The sequence below is a fragment of the Rousettus aegyptiacus genome, unplaced genomic scaffold, assembly GCF_014176215.1.
Source record: "Rousettus aegyptiacus isolate mRouAeg1 unplaced genomic scaffold, mRouAeg1.p scaffold_m13_p_13, whole genome shotgun sequence".
NCBI lineage: Eukaryota > Metazoa > Chordata > Mammalia > Chiroptera > Pteropodidae > Rousettus > Rousettus aegyptiacus.
Genome location: NW_023416288.1, coordinates 38,926,617 through 38,948,562, shown reverse-complemented (window position 1 = coordinate 38,948,562; position 21,946 = coordinate 38,926,617). Strand labels below are relative to the sequence as shown.

The 21,946-nt window shown below is 43.8% G+C and overlaps 2 protein-coding genes across 6 annotated transcripts in view; one reads left to right on the top strand and one right to left on the bottom strand.

The window, feature by feature from the left end:
* BBS9 (Bardet-Biedl syndrome 9) overlaps positions 1-4,486 on the bottom strand; it is a 301,889-nt gene extending 297,403 nt beyond the window's left edge. The window contains exons 1-2 of one of the 3 annotated variants that reach the window (XM_016160080.2): positions 4,290-4,486; positions 3,369-3,546 (exon numbers count right to left, since the gene is read on the bottom strand). The gene's annotated coding sequence lies outside the window, so the exon portion shown is untranslated. Of the gene's footprint in view, positions 1-3,368; positions 3,944-4,289 lie in introns of those variants that run through there. The other 2 variants (XM_016160100.2, XM_016160068.2) reach the window with 2 other exon arrangements.
* Positions 4,487-6,525: 2,039 nt separating this feature from the next.
* Positions 6,526-20,404, top strand: LOC107518456 (RP9 pre-mRNA splicing factor). 3 transcript variants are annotated; one of them, XM_036231114.1, is made up of 6 exons: positions 6,526-6,804; positions 13,221-13,251; positions 14,327-14,456; positions 17,140-17,231; positions 19,006-19,108; positions 19,809-19,922. In XM_036231114.1, the coding sequence occupies exons 1-5, from the start codon at positions 6,653-6,655 to the stop codon at positions 19,069-19,071; spliced, it is 471 nt and encodes a 156-aa protein (XP_036087007.1). In that variant the 5' UTR covers positions 6,526-6,652; the 3' UTR covers positions 19,072-19,108; positions 19,809-19,922. The 3 variants fall into 3 exon arrangements, with proteins under 3 accessions (XP_036087007.1, XP_016015638.2, XP_036087008.1); XM_016160152.2 differs by having other exon boundaries at positions 6,599-6,804; positions 19,006-19,067; positions 19,809-20,404; XM_036231115.1 differs by lacking the exon at positions 13,221-13,251 and having other exon boundaries at positions 6,599-6,804; positions 19,006-19,067; positions 19,809-20,404.
* Positions 20,405-21,946: the final 1,542 nt, after the last annotated feature.

The window sequence follows — 21,946 nt, the reverse complement described above, 5'->3', positions numbered from 1 at the left end:
AGGGAAAGGCATACTGCCCACTCCCAAGAAATTAAGAAAACACAAACTCTCGTCTGTACTAAGTTAGCATACCATTAATTTCCTTTTCTAAAAATTGGTGAATTTTGAAATGACAACTTATGCTGCAGGACACTAGATTTCAAAGGGCGGGGGGTTCCTTTCCACTTTGGCTTCAAAGATGGATTTGATAGCAACTCTGAACAACTTGAAGTTGATGGATATCTCTGTTTTGAGTGAAGCTCTGATACACACTGCAACATGGATGAACCTTGGGAAAATTATACTAAAAGAAGCCAGTCACAAAAGACCACTTATTTTATTATGCCGTTTACATAAAATGTACTGAAGAGGCAAATCCATAAAAACAAATTAAATTAGTGATTGTGCAGGACTAATAGGATGAAAGGTTTCTTTATGAGTGATGAAAACATTCTAAAACTGCAGTGCAACTGACAGTTGCACATATGTGTGAATATACAAAAAAAAAACATTGAATTGTATACATTAAATAGATGAATTGTTTGGTATGGGAATTTCATTAGGGCTGTTGTTTTTAAAGGGTAAATGGTGTTGGGTACATGGGGATTGTTTTACTATTCTTTATGTTTTGTTTATGTTTAAAATTTCCCGACATAAAAATATCAAAATAAAGTTAACTTTTTTTAAAAGTAGGATATGCCCATATTTTGGCCACATTTACCACTCTTTCAGAAGAAAAATAAGGTAGCATATTAAATTCAGAAAGTTAACAAAATAAATTCTACCCTTTCTTCTGTAAGAACATCCCACCCCACTGAGATACAAAAAACTGACTACAAATTCAGACTTAACTAAAATGCTAATTCATTGTCCAAGTCAGGAAGGTACAGGTCTTGACTTTGAGAAATGAAGGTAAGCAGTGCATAGGTCAATTACTGGCAGGTAAGGAAGAAGAAAGATTAGGAACAGCAGTAATAGGGTATTTTTCATCATGAAACCTGGCTTTTCTGTTACAAAAACAAAAATTATTCCAATACCAAAAAATGTATAAATTGATTTTTATTTGCTTTAGTTAACTACCTTGAATAAAAACAAGAAACAAGAACTGATATTTTATCATCTTTTCATTCAATGTTGATTTCCAGCTCCTCAGTGACTTTTTGTCTTTAAGTGAATGAAAAACAAAAATTAAAAATCAGGTTTTCAATGGCTACCATCTCCCCTTACTGAAAAGGAAAATAATAGCTAAAATTTACTAATTGTTTAATAAGTCCCAGGCAGTGTCCTAAGTGCTTCGTAAGTTCTATTTTGATCTTCGTAACGGAACTACAAAGTAAATCATAGGTACCATTATTCAGAAATCCATGAATATAGAGAGGTTAAGAAACCTGCCCAAGTGGTCACTACTAACAACCAAAGCCAGGCTGTCTACTCCAGAATCCTAAACAAGTGCCGCCACCCCGCAAAGACTTAAAATCTCTAACTTTGTTAATGATAATTCTAACACCTGCAAGTTCAAATTGCAGGAAAGTATTCTATACATTTCATTAAAATTTTAAAGGATGACTAGAAAACAATTTCGAGGTTTTAACATACCTATAAATAGCATACCTATAAATAGCCACAAAAGATTGATTTCCTACACTTTATCTTCTATTTTATTATAATAATCTCTTTATCCCCTAAGCTCCAGAAATTCTCTGCCATACTTATTACTTGACACTTTTTTGTTAATACTTATTTATATACATGTTATCTTCCACATCGGTTTACTCAGATTTAGTTTTTATTAATAGATGTTTTAACACCCTGTTGGCCTAGTCCTGCTATACGAAAGGATGGCTAGAAAAATGGCTCTAGCAATGACGACCCCAAGAATCCTGTGGAAGGAACATGTGGTTTAGAAGGCTGTCGTTCATGTCCGGAACTCTGCTTCCCTCCAGGTCATGCGAGGGCTGCCTCAAATTTCACGAAATAGGAATCGGGTCTTCCAGTTCAAGAAAGATGACAAAAACTTTTGAAAATAACACGAGAAGGGCTCAGTGTTGTAATTTGCAATAAAAGACACAAAAGGCAAAAGAGCACAGGAGAACTCAGACAGACCGGGGTTCCCTTTCTGATCCCACACTGCAGCAGTGTGACCTTAGAGAAGTCCCTCACCCTGTAGTCTCCCAATTGTTCTGGGAGGAAGGATAAAATGACCTAAAACATATAACTGCTTAGCCCAATACCCAACCCAAAGGAAGCATTCAACAAATGTCAGATAAATGTCAGTAGTAACCTAAAAGTAAAATAGCGGTAGAGGCGTGTGTTCTGAGCAAGACCAAACTGCAAATGCCCATCTGACCCTCTGGACCAAAGTTTAAATGAGACATTCAAAACACTGATAGCAATCTTTCACTGAACTGTTGTTAATCCATAGAGATGTTTTACATTTCAATAATTTTTGAGAAAAATTTGAGTCTTTATTCTGAGGAATAAGACTTGCTACATATGTCCAAAAAAAGTAAAACTCTAAAAATTACTACATCAATATAATACTGATACTGGATTTTTTTCCCCTTCAATGAATGCTTCCATCAATAAGTTGTACCATAAATATAATGCAGTGGTATTTTAAAAACAACAATTACGTATAATTACACAAGATGAAAAATTCCTTAAACTCTCATAAATAACTCATAAGTTACTTGCAAAATTTTCAAAAGTTTCTTTTTTTAAGTTCTGCTAAATAATGATTCAATCTAGTCACAAAAAAAAAAAATCATCTACCAGTTATTCTCTTTACATATTTCTCATAAGTTAGACAATCTCTCTCTCTCTTCTCTCTGAATGCTGGCAGACGTTAGTTAAGACCCATACTTTTCACTCAGCATCTTCACACTATGCATGTGTGTGATATGGTTCCATTTTCTAAATGAGATGGGGGGGGAACACCCTACGAACTTCTCGAGGAAATTTAAATTAACAGCAGGATTCGCCTGGGGAAGGGAAATGCTGATAAAATCAGCTCAGTTCATCTAAACTGCTGCGGTCTGCAATGTGAAGAGAGAAGGGGAAGCAATAATCCTCTTGCAAGAAGGAATTAGGAGTATTAGTATATGCATTCTACTTTAGTCATAGCTTGAGAACCACAAGACCTGTTGATCACAGGAGGATGCTTGCACAGCAGGTGACATTCCTGAATATAATCTTTAAAAATTCTTATCACCCTTTCTTGAAAATGATCACAGGATCTCACACGCATTGTACTCGGGGCTGTGTTGTGTTTTGCTTTGAATGCAAACATCCTAAGAAATCTATCACGCTGCATGGCATCAGATGATCTTGCCCACAAAATAAAACTCAGGGAATTCATGCGCCCGATGTTTAATACCGTACTTTCTTACCTGATGCTGAATGAGGTGGTCCTGTCCCACCTTTCTTCGAAGTCTCTTTCCGCAGATTTCCCTCGTCTGCCAGGGGTCCCAGGGCTGGAATGGCCGAGAGCGAGAACGGAGAATGCAGAAAACACCAACGCGACTTCACTACTCCCTCTCGTTCCCCTGCTCCAACCTGTTGCACGTCCTAGGCAAAGAGAGCACCTCACCAGGTAGCACCACCAGCTCCACAGAGTTGGACCGACCCCCACAAGGAGCTCCTGTGCATCCCTTCTCTGTCACCCCCGTAGACGAGCATCAATCCCTTGGAAGAGACCGAACAGGCGAGAACGGCGAATCCTGCTGCTCCCAAAGAGGAGGAAATGATAAAGAAGGCAGTGATGGGGATGTAGCAGAAAAAGGACAGCAACGGTGGAAGGGCCACCTCCCCACTCCGCCTAACTCCAAGCCATCTTCGCCCTGTTGTCATAGCACTTTACAACGAACTGTACTGCGCAAGTCACATGGCTGAGCCCCGAGGCCTTCTGGGGGTTGTGGTCCAGAGCCTCTAAGGAAGACGGAAGTTGGAGGACTTTCCTAGGTGGGCGTTGCCCGCCTAATTCCTACTGGGCGGGGCTGAAATGAACCACGGCCTGGCGCTCATTAGCAGAAAGTAAAAAAAGAATTCTCCTTGCAGGCCTTGCACAGGTCCTGCGACAGGACTCAGGAAGACGCGCCACACGCCTCGCGTCTCCGCCAAAAATTTAGGCTTCGCCCTCTTACTCCTCCCGACCCCGCCCCTCGGCGCTCGTGGGTGGGGCTTCCGCACAGGGGGCGGGGCGTCTGGGCTTTCCCGCAAGCTCACGCTTCTGAGGCCAAAGCCTTGGGGAGTGGTTTTGTGTTTTACCAGACCTGATGTATGGGGGTTACAGGAGAGTGCCTGACACTCACCTCGAAGAGGAGGACTCCCAGGCTGCGGACCAAGATCACGGAAATGGTGGGGGCAGTTGAACAGTTCCAGGCGTTTTATTTTTTCCTAGTGGGAAAAGTGCTGCTGTAGTTACTTGTATGTTTCCTGATCACAAGCGCTAAAGATTCTCTTTAGTGAATACAGTGAATACCTTGGAGTGGATTTCCTTGCATGTAGGTACTCAAATGTTCAACTTTACAACTGAACATAATAATACCCATTTGCAAATTTTTTCTCGTCTCTCACCAGGTGGTCGTTAATGCCAATTCAACGCCAGCCCCACTGTAGTTCCATGAAAAGGCAAATTTACTATAAAAAGCTCAATTGTGATACAGCGCTGCGGTGAAAACAGCACAGGTGTGGCACAGCTCCAAGGGGTTACAGCCCAATTACGAGGCAGCAGGGCTATAGCAAAAAAAACAACCTGGCACAAGGTGACTGTAGTAACTTAACAACTCTGCTTCACTTAAGGTGGCCCCAACCTACTCCAGTGAGGTCACTTCAGTTCCAGCACAAGAAACATAACCTCACCCCACCCCACCTCCCGAAAAAAACAAGAAAAGAATACCCCCTCCCCAACGGCTGGCTTATATAGAAAGGAGGCTCTGCCCCAGGGCCCCGATCGGTTCAGCTTCATGCAAATGAGGATTCCAAATCCTCACAATTCGATTGGTCCAAATGTACTGCTCTGATTGGTCAGGGATAAAACTGGCAGCTTGAATTGGACGAAGAAAGTCTCAGTCCTATTAGATGAAATAGGATTCTAGGAACTCCTTTATAAAAGCCAGCTTCAGCTGGAATGAACTCAGTGTAAACAGGTGATATTATACACGTTTCTCTTTGAAGCTTCTCATAATTTTGGAAACAGCTCTTAGGCTGTTTTTCCTTTTTATAATTTTAGCCTGGTTAGCAACCAGGATCTTTTCTTGGTAGGTGTCTTCCTTGGGGTCCATTCATCTTTGCTTTCAAATTCAATGTAGGCATAACACTGTCAGCCACCACATTGAAACTTTCCTTCTTGCTTATTTCACTAGATTTTAACTTAGTCTTTAAAGTTCCTGTTTTTCACCACCAATTCACATTACCACTAGAAAATATAATTTTAAATTATTACCTTTCTTAGATAAAAGAATTTCATAAAATTAAATACCATTATTAATACTTTGATATTACTACCCTGTCATAACATCGGATATAAAAATTCCAATTACTCGGATTGCAAATAACAGTTTAGGCACAAATTATAATAAAGTACCCTCCCTCCCATTAAAATTCAAATGATTGAAATGTTTCAACTTGAAAAAAAAAGTCATAAAATCAGTGATAAAGTAAAAAAATACCACTTGCTATGTTCGTAAAGAAAAAATATAGAAAGAATACTGGAAGGAATTTTCATTTAAAATATTAAAAGTGGGTATTAGTGGACTTAGGATTGATCAAATTGTTCCTTTCCATTTTCAATGTTTTCTAATATGCATTCAATGGCCATGTCTTACCTGTATAATAAGTTTGTAAGATAATAGAATAAAAATACATACAAGAATCACATATCAGATACAGTTTTGAGGAAAAAAAAGCTTAATTAAGGACCTAACACTTTAGTATCCCGGCTCCATGACTTACTAGCTCTGCCTCCTTGGGCATGTCATTTAATTCTTTGGGCTCCTTCTCCTTATCTATAAACTTAAGGTAATACATCTAAGTTTTTAAAGATTAAATCAACTCTCATTAAGGTTTAGCTCAAAACTCTCAGTGTGTTAGCTTTTCACTTCCAGCACTCAAGCCTTGTCTAAAGACCATATACACTGTTTTAACCAGGGATCGCGTGCTCTAGAAAACTGGAGAATTCCTATGGGGAGCCTTCCTTCCTTCAGTCCTGGAGGAATCCTCTAACACACACAGCGGCTCCCGCCTGTCTGGTCACTAGGGGACACAAAGACGCCTTGCACAGGTTCCCGGCCCCAGGGCCGCAGACCGCGAGGGGAGGCGCGCGGCCGGGAGAGGTCGCCGGCGGCGGGAAGGGCTCGCCGGCGCCGGCCGCCCGCATGCTCAGCCCCCGGCCGCCGCCAGGGGGCGCGCTCCGACCTCCGGCAACGGCCGGCCTGGCGCCGCGGGCCGTTGCTCCGAGCGCGGACTGGAGGCCGCTCCGCGGGGAGGCGGCACCGCGGGCCTGTCGGGAGGCGGGGACGCGCGGCCGCGGCGGGGACGCCGGGCTCTGCCGGCGGGCCGCGGGGCGGCGGCGGGAGGGGGCGCTGCGGGGCCGGGCGGGCGCGGCGCGGAGGAAGTGCCGTCTTGGCCGCCGCCTCGGCCGCGCCGCGGGGCCGCCGCAGCCGCGCGGGCCGCGATGTCGTCCCGGTCCGGGCGCGACGACGCGGGGGCCGGGGCGGCGCGACGGGCGCGGGAGCCGCCGGAGCAGGAGCTGCAGCGGCGCCGGGAGCAGAAGCGGCGGCGGCAGGACGCGCAGCAGCTGCAGCAGCTCAAGCACCTGGAGTCCTTGTGAGTCCCCGGCGAGCCCGGGCTCCCGCGGGGCAGGGTCGTGCGGGCGCGCCGGGCGGGGCCCTCGGGGGCCCGCGAGCGGGCGGGGGGGCCCGGCCGCCGGCTCCGGATCGCGGGCGGCGCGCGCGCTCGGCCCGCAGCCGTCCCTGGGCGGGAGGGGAGGTGGGCGCCCCGCGCGCCCTGGAGCCGCCCGGGCCGGGAGGGGCGCAGGCCCCGCCCCCGAGGCTCCCCGGGCGCGCGCGGGCTGGGGGCGCTGCGGGAGCCGGGCGCGGGTTGCGGGGCTGCGGTCCGTGCGCCGGAGTTTGGGGGCTGGATACGCGGGAAGTGCCGCTGAGCGCATTGGTTCCTGTACTTTTACGATTTTCAGATCACAGGGCCCACTACGAACCCGATATAATCTCTTATTTTCATTTTCTGCTCTTAATAAGGGAAGAGAAAATCGAGTCCTATAACGTGAGCGTGGTAAGGGAAGAAAGAAGAGTGGGGCGAGGGAATTGTCCCTAACTAGTGGACAGATAGGTGGCTGTCAGGCGGAAGAGTGTAGACGTTCTCTCTGGTCCTGAAGATTTTGACCAGACTCAAGGGTGGAAGCAACAAAGAGGCAGAGTCCTGCTCAACAAAAATAATTAGATCCTTGCTGATGAGCATGGCCTGTGCTCCTCCAGCTCCAGGGGTTCACGGAGGGCCCTGATACCGCTGGCAGAAGAGTAGGTTGTAAAAGGGGCTTAACCATCAGGTGGGATGTTGAATTAATGACTTTCCATTTGTTTTCCAAGATTCTGTGATTCTACAAGTAGCTGTAGAAGTCAGTTTTTCTGTGTCTTCTCTGTAAATTCGGTTGTTTCAGGCACATTTCATTACCTACGCCAAGAGGATCGTGTAAAGAGAGGTCCTCAAAGGCTTAAAATGCTTCATAATTAACCTGGGAGATTTGACACAAAATGCATTGGGTTTTTTTTGGAACCTGGCCTGCTCTTTTCACTGTGGCCCTTGAGCTGAATGTCACCTTACAAGGGCAGTGGTTGCAGGAGACAGGCCTTGCTCTGCTGACTCCTTAAGGGGACTCTATCGCTCTCTCCCTCTGCTCTGTAAGGCAGGTTCAAAAATCTTTCCCAGCATAAGCTCAGGCAGGGCTCAGCCCAGCTCTCAGTATCTTTACCTGTAGGATGCCGGACAGTGGTTAATACTGTACATTTATTTTGTCGCTCTGACACCTTTTGCAGATGTGGAAATGCAGGCTCAGCAGTTAAGTAACCTGATCAGCAATACATCACCCTATAAACTAGCAAAACTAAAGAGAAACCCCTGGTATCTGATTCCCAGACCAGTGAGATTTTTCAGTTTCAGAAATGTGAAATTTTTCCAGCTATTGGCATATTTGGTTTAGCTAGTTCAGAAGCTTGTTTACTTTTAAATAAATATTTCTATTTCCAGAGTCAGATAGTTTAAACATGAAATACTACTAAAAGATTAATTTCAAAAAAGAAGTGGTTCAGATCCCCACTCTTCAGTCACCCCACAGTCCCTGTTCTCTTCCCTCTCATCAAGGCTTCAATAAGGAAACAGTGTTTTCTATTGGGATTTAACTACTTATTTCTAAATTATATGTTTACGCTTTTTTTGATGGAACAATAAATATTACCTACTAACCTCATAGGTGAGGTCTCAGTTCTTCTCCTGCCTTTGTCTCAACCCTTCTAATTATAATGTTGTTAAAGTTAGTGTAACGTTTTGTTATAACTGTATTATTTTTCAGTTTCGAGCTACATGGTATTCTATGGTTTGCTTTCTAGTACAAGTGGTTTTCAAGTAGCTAATAAGAGCCTCAGTTTTTTTCATTTGCTTAATTTCCTGTTACCCACTGCTAATTTTATTCCAAAGGCTTCTTAAAAACTGAGAGTACTTTTTCCGTATGTTCCTACATACCAGATAATCTATCAGTTAATTTTTTTTTAACCTAGAATCTTCCTTCTGTTCTCTCTGTTCTCCGGTACACTCTGGCTACTTTCTCAGACCTGCTTTGCTATACAGTAATCATCCTGGGACTTCCTTTGCCACTCCAGTCTTGGACCCCATTCCTGGATCCTATGTCTTACTTTTTCTGTCTTCACCTCATCTTGCTGAAGCACATTCTGTAACTTCCTATAAAAAGTGCATTCTAGGTAAATTTGTGGAGTCCTTACATATCTGAAAAAATGTCTTTATTCTTCTCGCAAACATGATAGGTCGTTTGGCTAGGGACAGAATTTTAGGTTAGAAATTATTTTCACTCAACCTCCAAGGTGGCATGCCACCATTTTTTAGCTCCCAATGTCGCTGAGATGTCTGACGCCACTCTGATTTCCTCTCTTGTAGTCATTTGTTCTGCCTCACCCCCCCTTTGGAAGCTTTGGAGAATTCTTTACCCCTAGTATTCTGCAGTTTCATGATAATGTGAACTTTTTCTCACTGGATTTAAAAAATTTTCAATTTTCTTGACACTTAATGGATGTTTAATATCCATACATGATTTGTGCTTAAGTTTCCTTCTCTTCATTTTATTGTTCCTGTTTCGTCTTTTGTCTTTTCATTCTACTTTCTATAAGATGTATCTTCCAACCCTTCCCCCACTGCAATTTTTTAAAGTTCCAGTTACCATATTTTTTAATTTTCAAGAGCTTATCCTTGTTCTGAGAATTTTTTTGGTAGCGCCTGTTGTTTCATCAATAATGTATCTTCCCTCATCTTTGAAGATATGCATTGGTTTTTTGTTTTCTTCTTCCATCACCTTTTTCTTCTTTGCCTTATGTTTGATCTGTCGCTTAGTTTTTTCTTCCTAATGTGTAGGGACCCTTGAGCCTCCCTCAATGGCAGTGAGGCATCGTAAAGCTATTCTAAGGGCTGCTGAGAGAGACCCAGTGCACAGGCGCTGGTTTATTGACCTAAGTTTCACTGTAGAGATATATCTGACTGTGATCTGCCCTTCTCACGGGGACACTCCCACGTGTCCGTAGGGAAGGCCTGTTCAGTTTGTCCAAAGACGAACCTTCCATTCTCAGGCCTGGGTGCCAGAAATATGCCTGGTTGCCAATGTTCTGAATTGGGATGGAGAAGGCGGGAGCTTTGGTTCCAGAGTTCGGACACCATGAGCCAGTGCTCGCCCTCCTCCCCATCCTGAGCTGTGCCAATATTTCCACGCATCTGTGGCCTCTCCAGCTAGGTATCACAGAGGACTAAACCTGCAGTCGCTTCAAAGGGAGAGGGCAGACAGTCCGGCTGTCGAGAGGGAGACCAGTGGTGGTCTGGTGGTTGCAGCCATTCGGTTCATGCGCCCAACCTCTATCTTCCAAACATTGTAGCTTCTTCCACCTGAAGATGTCCTGCTCTCTTCCACTCTGCACTGTCTTCCCAGCCTTGTCTTGAAATTGTTCTCTGCTAGTATCTCCTCCCAGGATTTATTTGTAACTTCTTAACTTGTTTATTCCTTTACTGTCATTTCAAGAGAGTCTAGAAAAGGCAGGCAGGCAGAGAAGTAAGTTGGCCGGCCAGCCATTTCAAATGGGAAGCCCCTTCGTGGTTTTTACAAATTAAATTCAAATCCTTTCACTCCCTGGTATGCCCTCCTTAGGTCCCCTCACATTCTTCTGGTCATTTTCTTACACCACACCTTAACTTTTCAGACCCTTTGACCACACCTGCCAGGCCCTGATGGCATCTGAGTCTTCCACCCTGTGTCCCATCCCAGGCTCCAGTTCTGTCGCTGGTGTTTCTGGGTTGCCAGGCGTAACAGAGGAGATGCTGTGTACAGGTAGCAGTTGCTTCTCTGCCCGCAAGCCCCACGGGAGCCAGCTGCAGGAACGACTGGAACGGAGTATGCTCACCTGAAGGACTCTTCCAAAAGAAATCCCACCCCAGCACTCAAAAATCCAAGGAGTATTTTTAAGATCTTAGCAAAATTAAGATTTCTTCCATACTCACTTGGGAAGATAATTTTTTCCTCTCATCTAAATTTAGTCTTCCTACTGCTCAGAGTGGCGTATTGGAATCTGCATGATATAACTAACTATAAGACTTCACAGATGGCGCAAATTGACGGGCTTCCACCAACTTTTATTGTAATTTTCTAAGAATTAACTGCAAAGGTAGTGTGATTTTCGGCTGTCACAGCGCAGTAAACAAAGTAAACACACTCCCATTCCCAAATCTGCTATTTTTAATAGTTAACTATTACCTTGTATTTGAGAAATATTAACTACTTTTTTTTTCTTTTTTCCTCATAAACTAATTGTTCGGCCCTTGGAAAAAGTACATTTGTGGAAACAGTTGAAAAGTGGACTTTTTAGGGAAGGCCGTTGCTAATAACAACAGATTTCAAAACACGCAGTTCCATCACACTCGTCCTCCATCTAGGAAAAACATTCACTTATTTTCTCAGGAATCTGGATCTTAGCTTGTTGGCCATATGTTATTTGTGCAACACCTACGGGAAAAAAGAAAGCATTGCTGGGTAATGGATATTTACACAGACTACCACTTCCTTTCCAAACTCCTTTACATATAAAGCGTAGCATTTATGTTTCTAATGAATGGCTGCTGAGGAAGTATCACCTTCCCAACTCATGCAAATTACCATTTTTCTTGCTAAGAGAAGCCTAGACCATAAAGACGTGCCACAGCTTTCCACTGGAAAATATTTTAAATATTTGCTTTGGAAATAAAACCCCTAAAAAGCAAATTCTGTGTATACTAAGCTGTCTACCATTTAATCTTTAGGGAATAAGTCAGTCCCCCGTCCCTTCAGAAGAGCTCTGAATCAGTGACGGTGAGGGTAAGCACGGAGAAGCCTCCATCAAAATCCTAATTGGGAAGGTTCCAGAGAGGAAGCCAAAGGGGAGTGAGTGTTTTTTGCTGTAGCTACTCACAGCAGCTCTCATCCTTTGCAAAGGAAAAACCGCCCCTGTTTTCCTTCTCTGCCCTCACACTCCACTCACAGCACTTCCCTGGACTCCAGCTGGGCGTCGGCGGTGAGAGGGCGTCCACCACCTCCAGGCAGTTTCCTATTCTCAGGATACCAAGTAGATGTATTACATACTTACCTTAGTTCTGACACGTTCCACCTGGGGATGGGTTCAGTCCCACAAGACTATCCAGCCCACACATACTTTACCTACCAATTGCCAAATCCAGGTTAACTGTTTTTGACTGATAAGCTATAAATCAGAGGTTCCCACAACCTCCGCCTCCAGCGTGGTTAGTACCCTAGAACGGCTCACGGAACTCAGGAAAACATGTTGCTTGTTAGACATAACCCAGGAGCAGCCAGATGAAAGATACAGAAGGTTAAGGTATGTGGGAAGGGGCTGGGACTTCCAGGCCCTCCTCCGGGAATGCCACACCTCCACGAGTTCACCAGCCCTGAAGCTCTCTGAACCCCCTCTTTTGGCTTCTTACAGAGGCTTCATTACATGGGCATGATTGATCAATCATTGGTCTTTGGGGACTAGTTCATTCTCCCTGGAGGTAGAACTGAAAATTCCAGTCTTCTAATCACAGGCTTGTTCCCCTGGCAACCATCCCCACCCTGAGGGGCTTTCCAAAAGTTAGCTCATTAACATAAGCTCTGTTCCCTAGAAAGGCGCTTGTTATGAATAACAAAAGAAACTTTTCACCTTCATAGCTCTGGAGCTATTTCAGGAATTGGGAACAAAACTAAGTATAATAGCAAAAGGTGCCCGTTGGGCTCCCGTAGGAAATTAGAAGGGTTTTAGGAGCTATGTACCAGGAGCAGTGAAGACTATATATGTATATGTGTGTGTGTGTGTGTGTGTGTGTATTTATTATAAATGACAGTATCACATCACATCTTAGAGGACAGAGAAAGCATTTCACTTTTCCCTTAGTCAATTCTTCCTAACCACTGCACCCCTAATATTTACTCTGTCCTGAAAGGCCATTAAAGCTGATGCATAACAAGAGGGTCAGGATGATGGAAACAGTAAATCATTAAGTTACACGATTTTTAGGAGCTACCTACCCTCTTCAGTGCTGCGTGAGTGGGGGTTACCCTGGGTAAGCAACCTGACAGCTATGACAGGAACTAGAATTAACTCACGGTCTTCTTACCTCACGTTTTCCCTGAAGTCTCTTGCTTTCCCTTCTTCCAAAACTACCATCATTGAGCTGAAACCCCCAGCTCGTTACTAGTGCAGTGGATTTAAGTTCTAGATCTCAGCAGGATGTGGTACAGCATCAGTTTATTTACACGTGATCTCTGGAGTGCTGGGCATATTTTATTAACCGTTGTAGATGTAACGTAGTTTTAAGTTTTTATTAAAAATATCCTTTTAATTTTAGCCTGCAGGTGCTTTTTGCTCATTAAAATGTGTTGTACCTCTGTTAATGAGATTGACTATGGGTTTTTTTTTCCCCCTTTCTAGTTATGAAAAACCTCCTCCTGGGCTTATCAAGGTCAGTGTGAAGTTTCTGCTCTGGGCTCTTCATAGACATATCAGACTCAGTAACCTGTTATGCAAACAGTTGCATAAGGTTTTGAACCTCTTGTTATGATAGCCCTGTTTCTTCCCTGCAGATGCCGATCAGACACTCGGGCTTAGTCACCAGCCTGCGCCTTTGTAGAAATTTAATCAGCCGTGTGTCTGTTCCTTAAGAAAGGCCGCAGGCCCACGTCTGCTCCTCAGGACCCTCCCCTTCTCTCTCACTGGTGACAGCATCTTCTCAAAGCTCTGCTGTCGGTGCCAACTCTCTGACCCCCCTGGTGCTGGTTCCTTGAAGGTCATGGGCTTAGGGAACAGTGGCCTCTGAAGCTCATCCGTCCAGCCTCCCGGGGTGCAGGAGCTCCTCCTCCAGCACCCCGGCCAGTGTGGTCTCTCTCTGGTCTCTCTCTGCAGGACTGAGACTTAGAGTATAGTTCAAGGCCAAAAGGTATCTTTCTGTTTGCTTAATTTCAATTTAAAAAAAAAAAAAAATATTTCAGAAGACAGTTTCCAATATAAATTTAATACTCATGGAAGCCAAAACATAGAAAAGCTCCTTGACTGTAAATGTGGGTATTCAGTGGTGAAGGCGTGTATCAGAGACACGGCATGTGTGACAGTGGCCTTCAAGGTCTAATAAGCCATTTTAACATAACGCGCCATTTTTATTATCCAGCTAGCCTTGTTCGCTCTAGTTCTCATATCCTGCCTCATTCCACAAAGATTTTGAGGTAGTAAACCGTTTTCGGTCTTCGAGTCTAATTCACAGTAGAATTTTGAGCTCGCGGGTCACTCCCACACCAAGGACAGGTTTCCATTCTGCTTCACCAGTGACTTCTCTGGAAGAACTGCTGCTTCATTCGTGCGATAGGTTCTTCTGGTCCCTTCCTCTCCGTTTCTGCTGTCAGGTCTCGTGTGTCTTGCTAGTCCTTGGGGCCCCCGGCCCACGGGGAAGGCAGGCCACGCTGTGTTCTGAAGGGGGGGCGGGGCGGGGGGCGGGGGTGCCAGGCTTCCGTGCCATGTCGCTGACACGCCATTTCCTCGTTTAGGAAGATGAGACCAAGCCGGAAGACTGTATACCAGACGTGCCAGGCAACGAGCACGCCAGGGAGTTCCTGGCTCACGCGCCGACCAAGGGGCTTTGGATGCCCCTGGGGAAGGAAGTCAAAGTGATGCAGTGTGAGTGCGCAGGGTCCGGCGGCACGTCGCACGCCACAACTTGCGACGCGGGTGTCTCTCTGTAACTGGTTCTCGCCACCGCGCGGTTAGGGTCACGGCCTCATCTCTGTTTTTCGCATTGGGAAGCCGCCGGCCCGTGTCAGGTGGTGAAAGCTCTGCCCCCAGGGCGTCCGACTCCAGGGGTGGCCTTGGCGCAGGCCCGGAGCGGCCTTCGAAGTCCCCCCGGCGGCCCTGTGCTGCTGACGGAAAGGCCCTTCGGGTTAGAAACGCCTGGGGGGCTGGGGCGCCCTGGAGGGCGGGTCCCTCCAGGTGCTGCCTCGGTCGGTCCCCCGCGATCGGTGCTGAGGTTTCATCGGCGTGAGCCGAGCAGAGCTGCGGGCCACCGAGGGCGCGCGTGGAGCAGGCGGGGCGCTGCGGGCACCTCCCGCCCGCCCCGGCGGCCGCCCCTTCGCCGGCGTCAGGTGGCGTTTGAAGAGAGGGCGCTGCTGCCCCTTTAAGACGCTTGTTTGCAGAGATTCATCGTGCACATGATTAAAATGGCAGTTCCCAGTCTCCTTTTCTCCATTCCCAATTGAAGCTCTTTTAGTTGGTTATTTTGATATTTATCTTCATACGTCTAAAGATCATGCTTGTATTATATATATTGATTTTTCAGGTCAGGCATTATCTTGTTGTAAACAGTAACTCTGAGACCAGCATCTGTAATCTTCCTAATTAGGCTGGTTAGGTTTTCTCAGCAATGTCGTTTCCTGCCAAAGATGAAGGCCACGTTCCTTTTTCCCGGACCGGTTTCGGGAACAGGGCTGTGAAGCCTCAGCAGTCAGTCGTTCGCGTGTCCTTCCCGTGTGCATCGCCTCCCACTGTGCTGACGGCTCCACAGCCAGAGACCCTCTCGCCTTCTCCAGAGAACGAGCCTCCCTCATGCCAGGATCCAGACAGATGCCCCATGGCCTTCTGACCAAGCCTCCTTATTTAAAGTGCCCCTTCAACTCCATTTCCAGAAGTATGCTGCCAGTTCCTCAGCTTTTAAGGGCTCTGCAAATCAACCCTAAGTTGGTTCTTAGTGCTCCCTACTCTAGAATTCGGTTTCCTGAGGTCTGCTGTTCATTTAGCACACTCTTATCTGAATTATAACTTCCAATATTTTTTTACTGTTTTCTCCTTTCCTAGTTTTCCTGTCCTTGTGGATTATGCCTTTTAAAAAGTATTCTCTTTGTTATAGTTTTTATGGGATGCCAGAAAGGGATGAGAGTAAATGATTGTTTTAGTCTGCCGTCTTTACCCAGAAGTCTGCTGCATTTTTTTTTTTTAAGTAAGTTAAAAATCCCTGTCTGTTTAATGGGCTCCTTAGTTGTGTTTCATTTACCATTTTACAGTTCTTGTCATCGACTTGCAAGTTAAGAATGCTCTCTTAGGACCAGAACCAGTTTTACCATGAAGTTAATGGAGCTTAAGCTCTAGGGCCCCTCACTTACACCTTCCAAAGGCCTGTGCAGCCCCAACAATGTCTTCACATGGTCCTGTCTTACCAAGGCAAGATTTTTGTCCCTAATGATCCCTTCCTCCCCTTAAGTTATGTAAGCTTCAGGCTCCACAAAACTTGGATTCACCCCAGATGAGAAAAAACACATACATAACCCCTATTCATACTTTGATTTCAGTGATCTGTTTGTTATCCAGAGCAGAGCTTCTCAAACCCAGGGTGAGCCTCGTACTCTGTATTTCTAACAAGCTCCCGAGTGATGCTCGTCTTCCTTGTCTATTGACCACACTTGAGTAACAAGGAGTACCTTTTCTTTACGCAGAGCGTCTTGATCACAGATGGTCTGGGTCCTTCTTCATACCTATTACCTCAGTCCATGGCACTTAACATCCTTCCATTTTTGTCATAAAGGCAGACATCTGTTTAAGGGGTCTGCTTTGCATTAAGGATGTGTTTCTTCTTCCCTAGGTGGAGGTAAATCAAAATAGCAGACAGGTGAGGACAGGAGCATGTGAGCGGCAATCAAGAATCCCTAAACCTCAGTTCCCCCCTCGGTTTCCTACTACCAGCTCTCAAAAATATAAAAGGAAAAATTATTTTCCTGTCACTACACATTTTCAGTAGCTGCCAGCATGGAGCACAATTGGCTGATCTTAGCCATAATCCTTCTTCCTGCCTCCTGATGTCCTTGGTTGGAATTGCCTGATGCCCCTATAGTTTGCTGGGGCCGCCATAACAGCACCACCAACTGGGAGATGAAAAGTCTGAAATCTGCCGGCAGGATTGATTCCTTCTGAGGGAAGGGTCTATTCCAGGCTTCTCTAAAGACCCCATCTCCCAGCAAGGTCACATTCTGAAGTATGAGGAGCTAGGACATGGGGTGGGGAGGGGCAAGAGGAATGACAATTCAACCCATCATACACAGTTTTAAAAAATAAAATTAAATTACACTTTGCTTTTTGCATGGGATTGCTTAGTAAGTACTTGGTTCATTTCTAAAACTCCAAGATTAAAGAATGGTTAAGGAAGCAATTAGTTTTCCTTTATTTTCTGGGGTCCTTCGTGGTTCTCCCACTGATTGCATTTGCTTTTAAAACTGGAATCTAATGAAGAATATCTTTACTATGACCTACTGATACTTTCTCTTAAGTAAAAATACATTATCTTACAGAAATATATCCCCTTTTTCTTTGTTTTTAGGTTGGCGTTGTAAACGGTATGGTCACCGAACGGGTGATAAAGAATGCCCTTTCTTTATCAAAGGCAACCAAAAGTTAGAGCAGTTCAGAGTAGTAAGTAAAACCCCAGAGTGTCAATTTACATTTACCAAAGATGGTGAATGTCTGTGGATCAGGCCATCACCAAGGAACTGGAGGTTCACGTAAAAATATGTTCCCAGACACCTTTTGGCCAAAGTATCTGGTATTAACTACAGCTCTGTTATGTTGAATTTGTGTGACAGGTTAGTTCATTGCAAAGAACTAACTCCTTATAAAAGTGTTACTTGCATATGCTTTCGGGAACACTGATTCGTTTTCTGAAGCATTGTTATCTACTTTTTGCTTATTATGTTATTACCAATGTAGACATAGTTCTCTTTTACTTTCATAAAAAAAATGTTTCAAAACTAAAATCAGTGTCCTAACTTCCTAGTCTTTGTCTACAGATTAGATCTATTATCAACTAGAAATGCATATAAATAATATATCTGCTTCACATGACAACAAAATAGATCTTTCATTTCCTCACTTTATTTTGACAGTCACCTCCAACGGGTGTTAATTCACCATTCGGCAACTTAATTCACTGTTCAGTAGCTGTGTCAGTCATTTTAACTATTAGGATTATCAGCATATATCAAACTAGGGTCCATAAACATTCTCCAGTAATGTTAAAACACTGAAATTATTGTTTCACTTTAATAATTTGAAGAGAATATTCTGGTTAAATCATGGCTAGCTAGAATATCAATTTTTATAGCTCCTATAACAGATAAGTTGGTGATAAATCTCAAAAACAACATGTTCATTTTTTTTTTAATTTAGAAACCTAAATTCTAAGAATCGATCCTAAAGATATAACAGAACATCAACATACATAAATTTTTATGAATATATAAGAATGACTTTCAGATTTATTTATATGGTTAAAAAATAAAAACTAAAGAAAAATAGGAAATATCTTCAATGGCCAATATACCAACATAAATTACTATAACATAGAAAACACTAGCTTTCATGAATTATGTTTTAAAAGAAAGTGTAATGTCATTAGAAGATGTTCATGAAAACATAAGTGAAAAAGAATAGTGTGTTATAATATGATTATAATTTTTTGTAAATTATGAATAATGATTAGAAGAACTACACTAAAATGTTAGCAGTGGGTATCCCCACTGCTAGATAATAAATATAACTTCATTTTTTTCGTTAATATGTAAAATTTTTACAAAAACATTTTTAAACATAATTCACATACCATAGAATTCACTCTGTATTCCTATTTTTAGGTAATTTAAGTAATTTTAAATTATAGATATTATAAAAATACATTTGCCCTATTTTAACAAAATGAAAACATTAGTTAGGTTTTTCACAATTGATTTTTCAAGTCTCAGCTTGCCTCTCTCCTCAAAAGGAATGTACAGTAAACAGCTTGATGACTGTACCTCCAGACTTCTTTCGGGGCATATACACACACATTTTCGTGTACCTATAAATGAATCATTCTTACATATCATTTTTCAACTCACTTGTTCTGCTTAATATCTCGATCATCTGTCCACGTAGAACAAAGAGAATTACCTCAATATTTCTAATCTTGAATAATATTTAAAAATGATTTTGCCATGGTTTATTTCCTTATAAAGAACATTTAAATTCTAATCCTGTATTTGTATGATTGGAAAACCTTTTTATAGCCTCCATGAGAAAGGATTAGAATATGCTAAATATAAAATTACAGCAAAAGGGGGAGGGAAAAAATGGTTTCAGTGAACTAGGGATTTAGTTTTACTTTAACAGTCTGTGAAACCTAATCCAACCTTAACCTTCTCTAACCCCCAAGGCGCATGAAGATCCCATGTATGACATCATACGAGAGAATAAGAGACATAAGAAGGACATCAGGTGAGGCCGTCCTGATAACGATGCCCTCTTCACCTCTTAAAGTAGGTTAAGTTGGAAATAACCGTTCCAGAACAGAGGAGTACTTTAAGAAACGTGGCACTTTAACTGTGAAACACTGGGGGGGCGGGGGTGAGCAGGTCGGCCCGTTCTGCTTGGGTTCGCCCCACACCCTGGGCTTGGCCCAGGCCACTCACGCCGCTGACGGGTGATGTTGGCAGCCCAGGTTGTGCTGCCCGGTTCTACCCTGGGACTGAGTCTCTCTCACGTGATCTAGTGTATCCTCTCCAACGTGTTTAAGGATCTGAGCCATTGTTCAAAATTATTCCTAGACATGAGTAAAGGCGGAGAAAACAGGAGGGTTTTTTTTTCCCCCCAAATGGTGATATCGAGCCATCACTGTTGAGGAGGTAGATTACCTAATATGAACTTGTGCAGTGGGAGAAAGATTTAGGAAACTGTGTACCTGTTAGAACTTATAATAGTGAGGACTACAGAACATGCAGAAATATTTCAAAAGATGAAAATTAATACAGAATTCCTCATACACTCGTTACAGTCCTGTAAAAAGGCACGCACGTGGACAGGAATGGGGGAAACCTGCAAAAATAAAAATAAGTACTGTGTTTAATGAGGTGATTGATTATTTGTGACCTTTTTGTTATTACCTTCATTACTCATATCTAAAAAAAATTTTTTAAGTTGTTACAGTTGATGGTTCTTTGACCAATCTTAAATGTTTAGGATACAGCAGTTAAAACAATTACTGGAGGATTCCACCTCGGATGACGATGGGAGCAGCTCCGGTTCCTCAGACTGTAAGGAGAAACAGAAGAAAAAGAAGAAAAAGGAAAAGCACAGGAAAAAGAAGAAAGAGAAGAAAAAGAAGAAAAAACGGAAGCATAAGTCTTCCAAGTCGAATGAGAGTTCAGACTCGGACTGACGGGCGCTTGGCGCGCTCAGCAGCCCCGCCTCGGGTCAGACTGTGGCCCACGCAGAGGAACGTGGACTCGGAGGGGACCGGCAGAGGTGGAAGGGTATCTGGCGTCCCCGTGTGAATTCTCACTCACCTTCCAGTGACGATGTGACCACAGGAGACTGAGTTGCTGGCTCCAGAGATGGCCGATTTTGGGCAGGAGAGCTCTTCTCAGCGCCGTCCTCCCTGCTGGTCACCGTGGTCGTGATGCCTTAGGAATGTCAGGGTGGCCGGACGAAGGGATCCCTGAGGACGCTCCCCCAGGTGCTGTCACCCTCCACAGTGAGGCTACTGAATCCCACAGACTTCAGCCTTGGCCTTTCTCTGTCGTTGAGGATAATAAAAGGTCATTACTTTTTTTAAATGTATGTATCTTATTTCTGAATCATACATGCATGTTCCAGATTTAAAAAGTACTTGAGGTTTAGCAATGAAAACACTTCCTCCTTCCTCTCTCGCATGGCTTCGTAGCTCCCTTCCCCAATGGCTAGCAATCTTACCAGTTGCTTGTGAAGTCTTCCAGATGTTTTATATATCACAAGCAAATATAGGACCTGTTTTACACAAATGCTACACACATCTGCATTTTTTTTTAACTTGGCAGTATAAAATTATTTTAATGTCAAGTACATTGGGCATTAATGTACCAAAAGGTATTTTTATAATTACCTGAGGTGATTTGTTAATTAGGGAGGAGGGTTTCCTAAAACATGAAAAATCTTGTGTGGCTGCATTGTATCGAACTTGATTGGATCTTACTGCCCAAATCCTAAGACTTTCTCTGATAACTGACTCAGAAAAAAAAAAATTTAGAATATATAGAGAAATTACTATACTGAGACAGCCACACACATCCCAAAATACATCCCTCCTCCTTCAGTCGGCTCCGCACTGCCCCCCTGGGCTCGCTGGTTCTGCGGTGGCTAGCAGAAGCTGCTCAACCTGTCAGGGTGGTGCCTGCAGCAAAGGGGGAGCAAATCTTGTTCTTTGCAGAGCCACAGTAGAGCCAGATCTTGCTCACAGGTAAGTGTCCCTCCTTAATCCAGCAGTGCCTATTGCTGTAATCAGGGTCCCAGGAACTCTCTACTCCCATTTCCAGCTTCTTTCCTTGGAAGTTGGATGCCCCCACACCCTGCTCTTTAAAGAGCAGCCAATCCACGCCCGGAATGGACCCGTCTCCAACACTCATCAATACATACTCCTGGTCTTGGCCTGGAATAGCACCTCAATAACAATAGGTCCAGACTGCAATCTCCAGGGCTTATTTCTGAAAACCCTAAGGCCAGTTATTCAGGTGTGCTTTATACTTGTCCTTGGCACCCTAGCTCAGCCTGCAGCTAGCAAGACCACCTGGGTTTGAATCCCAGCCTCCCATTCATGCGCTATCAGATTGGGCAAGTTGCTTAACCTCTGTCTTCATTTCCTTGACTGATGTTTACCTCATACAGTTATAGAGAATTAAGTGACTTAATACTTGTAGAGCATTTAGAACTGTTTGGCAAATTACAATTGCTAAATGAATATTAGCTGCTCCTGCTACTACCTATGGTACATTATCCCTGCTCCAAGATCTTCCTTTCATTACCCTACCTCACATCTTCAATCTCTTTTCCTTTCGACTGCTCTGTTGCAAAGATTTTTCAATTTTTAAAATTATAGAAGTATTACGAGCTCAAAAAAGTTCCCAGTTCAGAGCCATTACACAGTAAACACAATTACAATGGTTTGATAGCCTTCCAGATTTTTAAAATGCATTACCATAGTCACTCAATTTGTAGTTCTACATTAACTGAATAACACTTCAAAGATTGTTCAGACTTACCTTGGCGATCTTACTGCTCACAAGCGTTAAGTGGCCACAAAATTCCTTTGTGCAATGATTTAACCATTCTTTCATCGCAATTGT

Bases quoted from the DNA above. Each gene is read 5' to 3' on its own strand.
- LOC107518456 (XM_016160152.2), top strand. From the start codon at position 6,653: ATGTCGTCCCGGTCCGGGCGCGACGACGCGGGGGCCGGGGCGGCGCGA. The intron at 14,457-17,139 runs GTGAGTGCGCAG...CTTTGTTTTTAG, and splicing joins GGAAGTCAAAGTGATGCAGT to GTTGGCGTTGTAAACGGTAT. The intron at 19,068-19,808 runs GTGAGGCCGTCC...TTAAATGTTTAG, and splicing joins AGACATAAGAAGGACATCAG to GATACAGCAGTTAAAACAAT.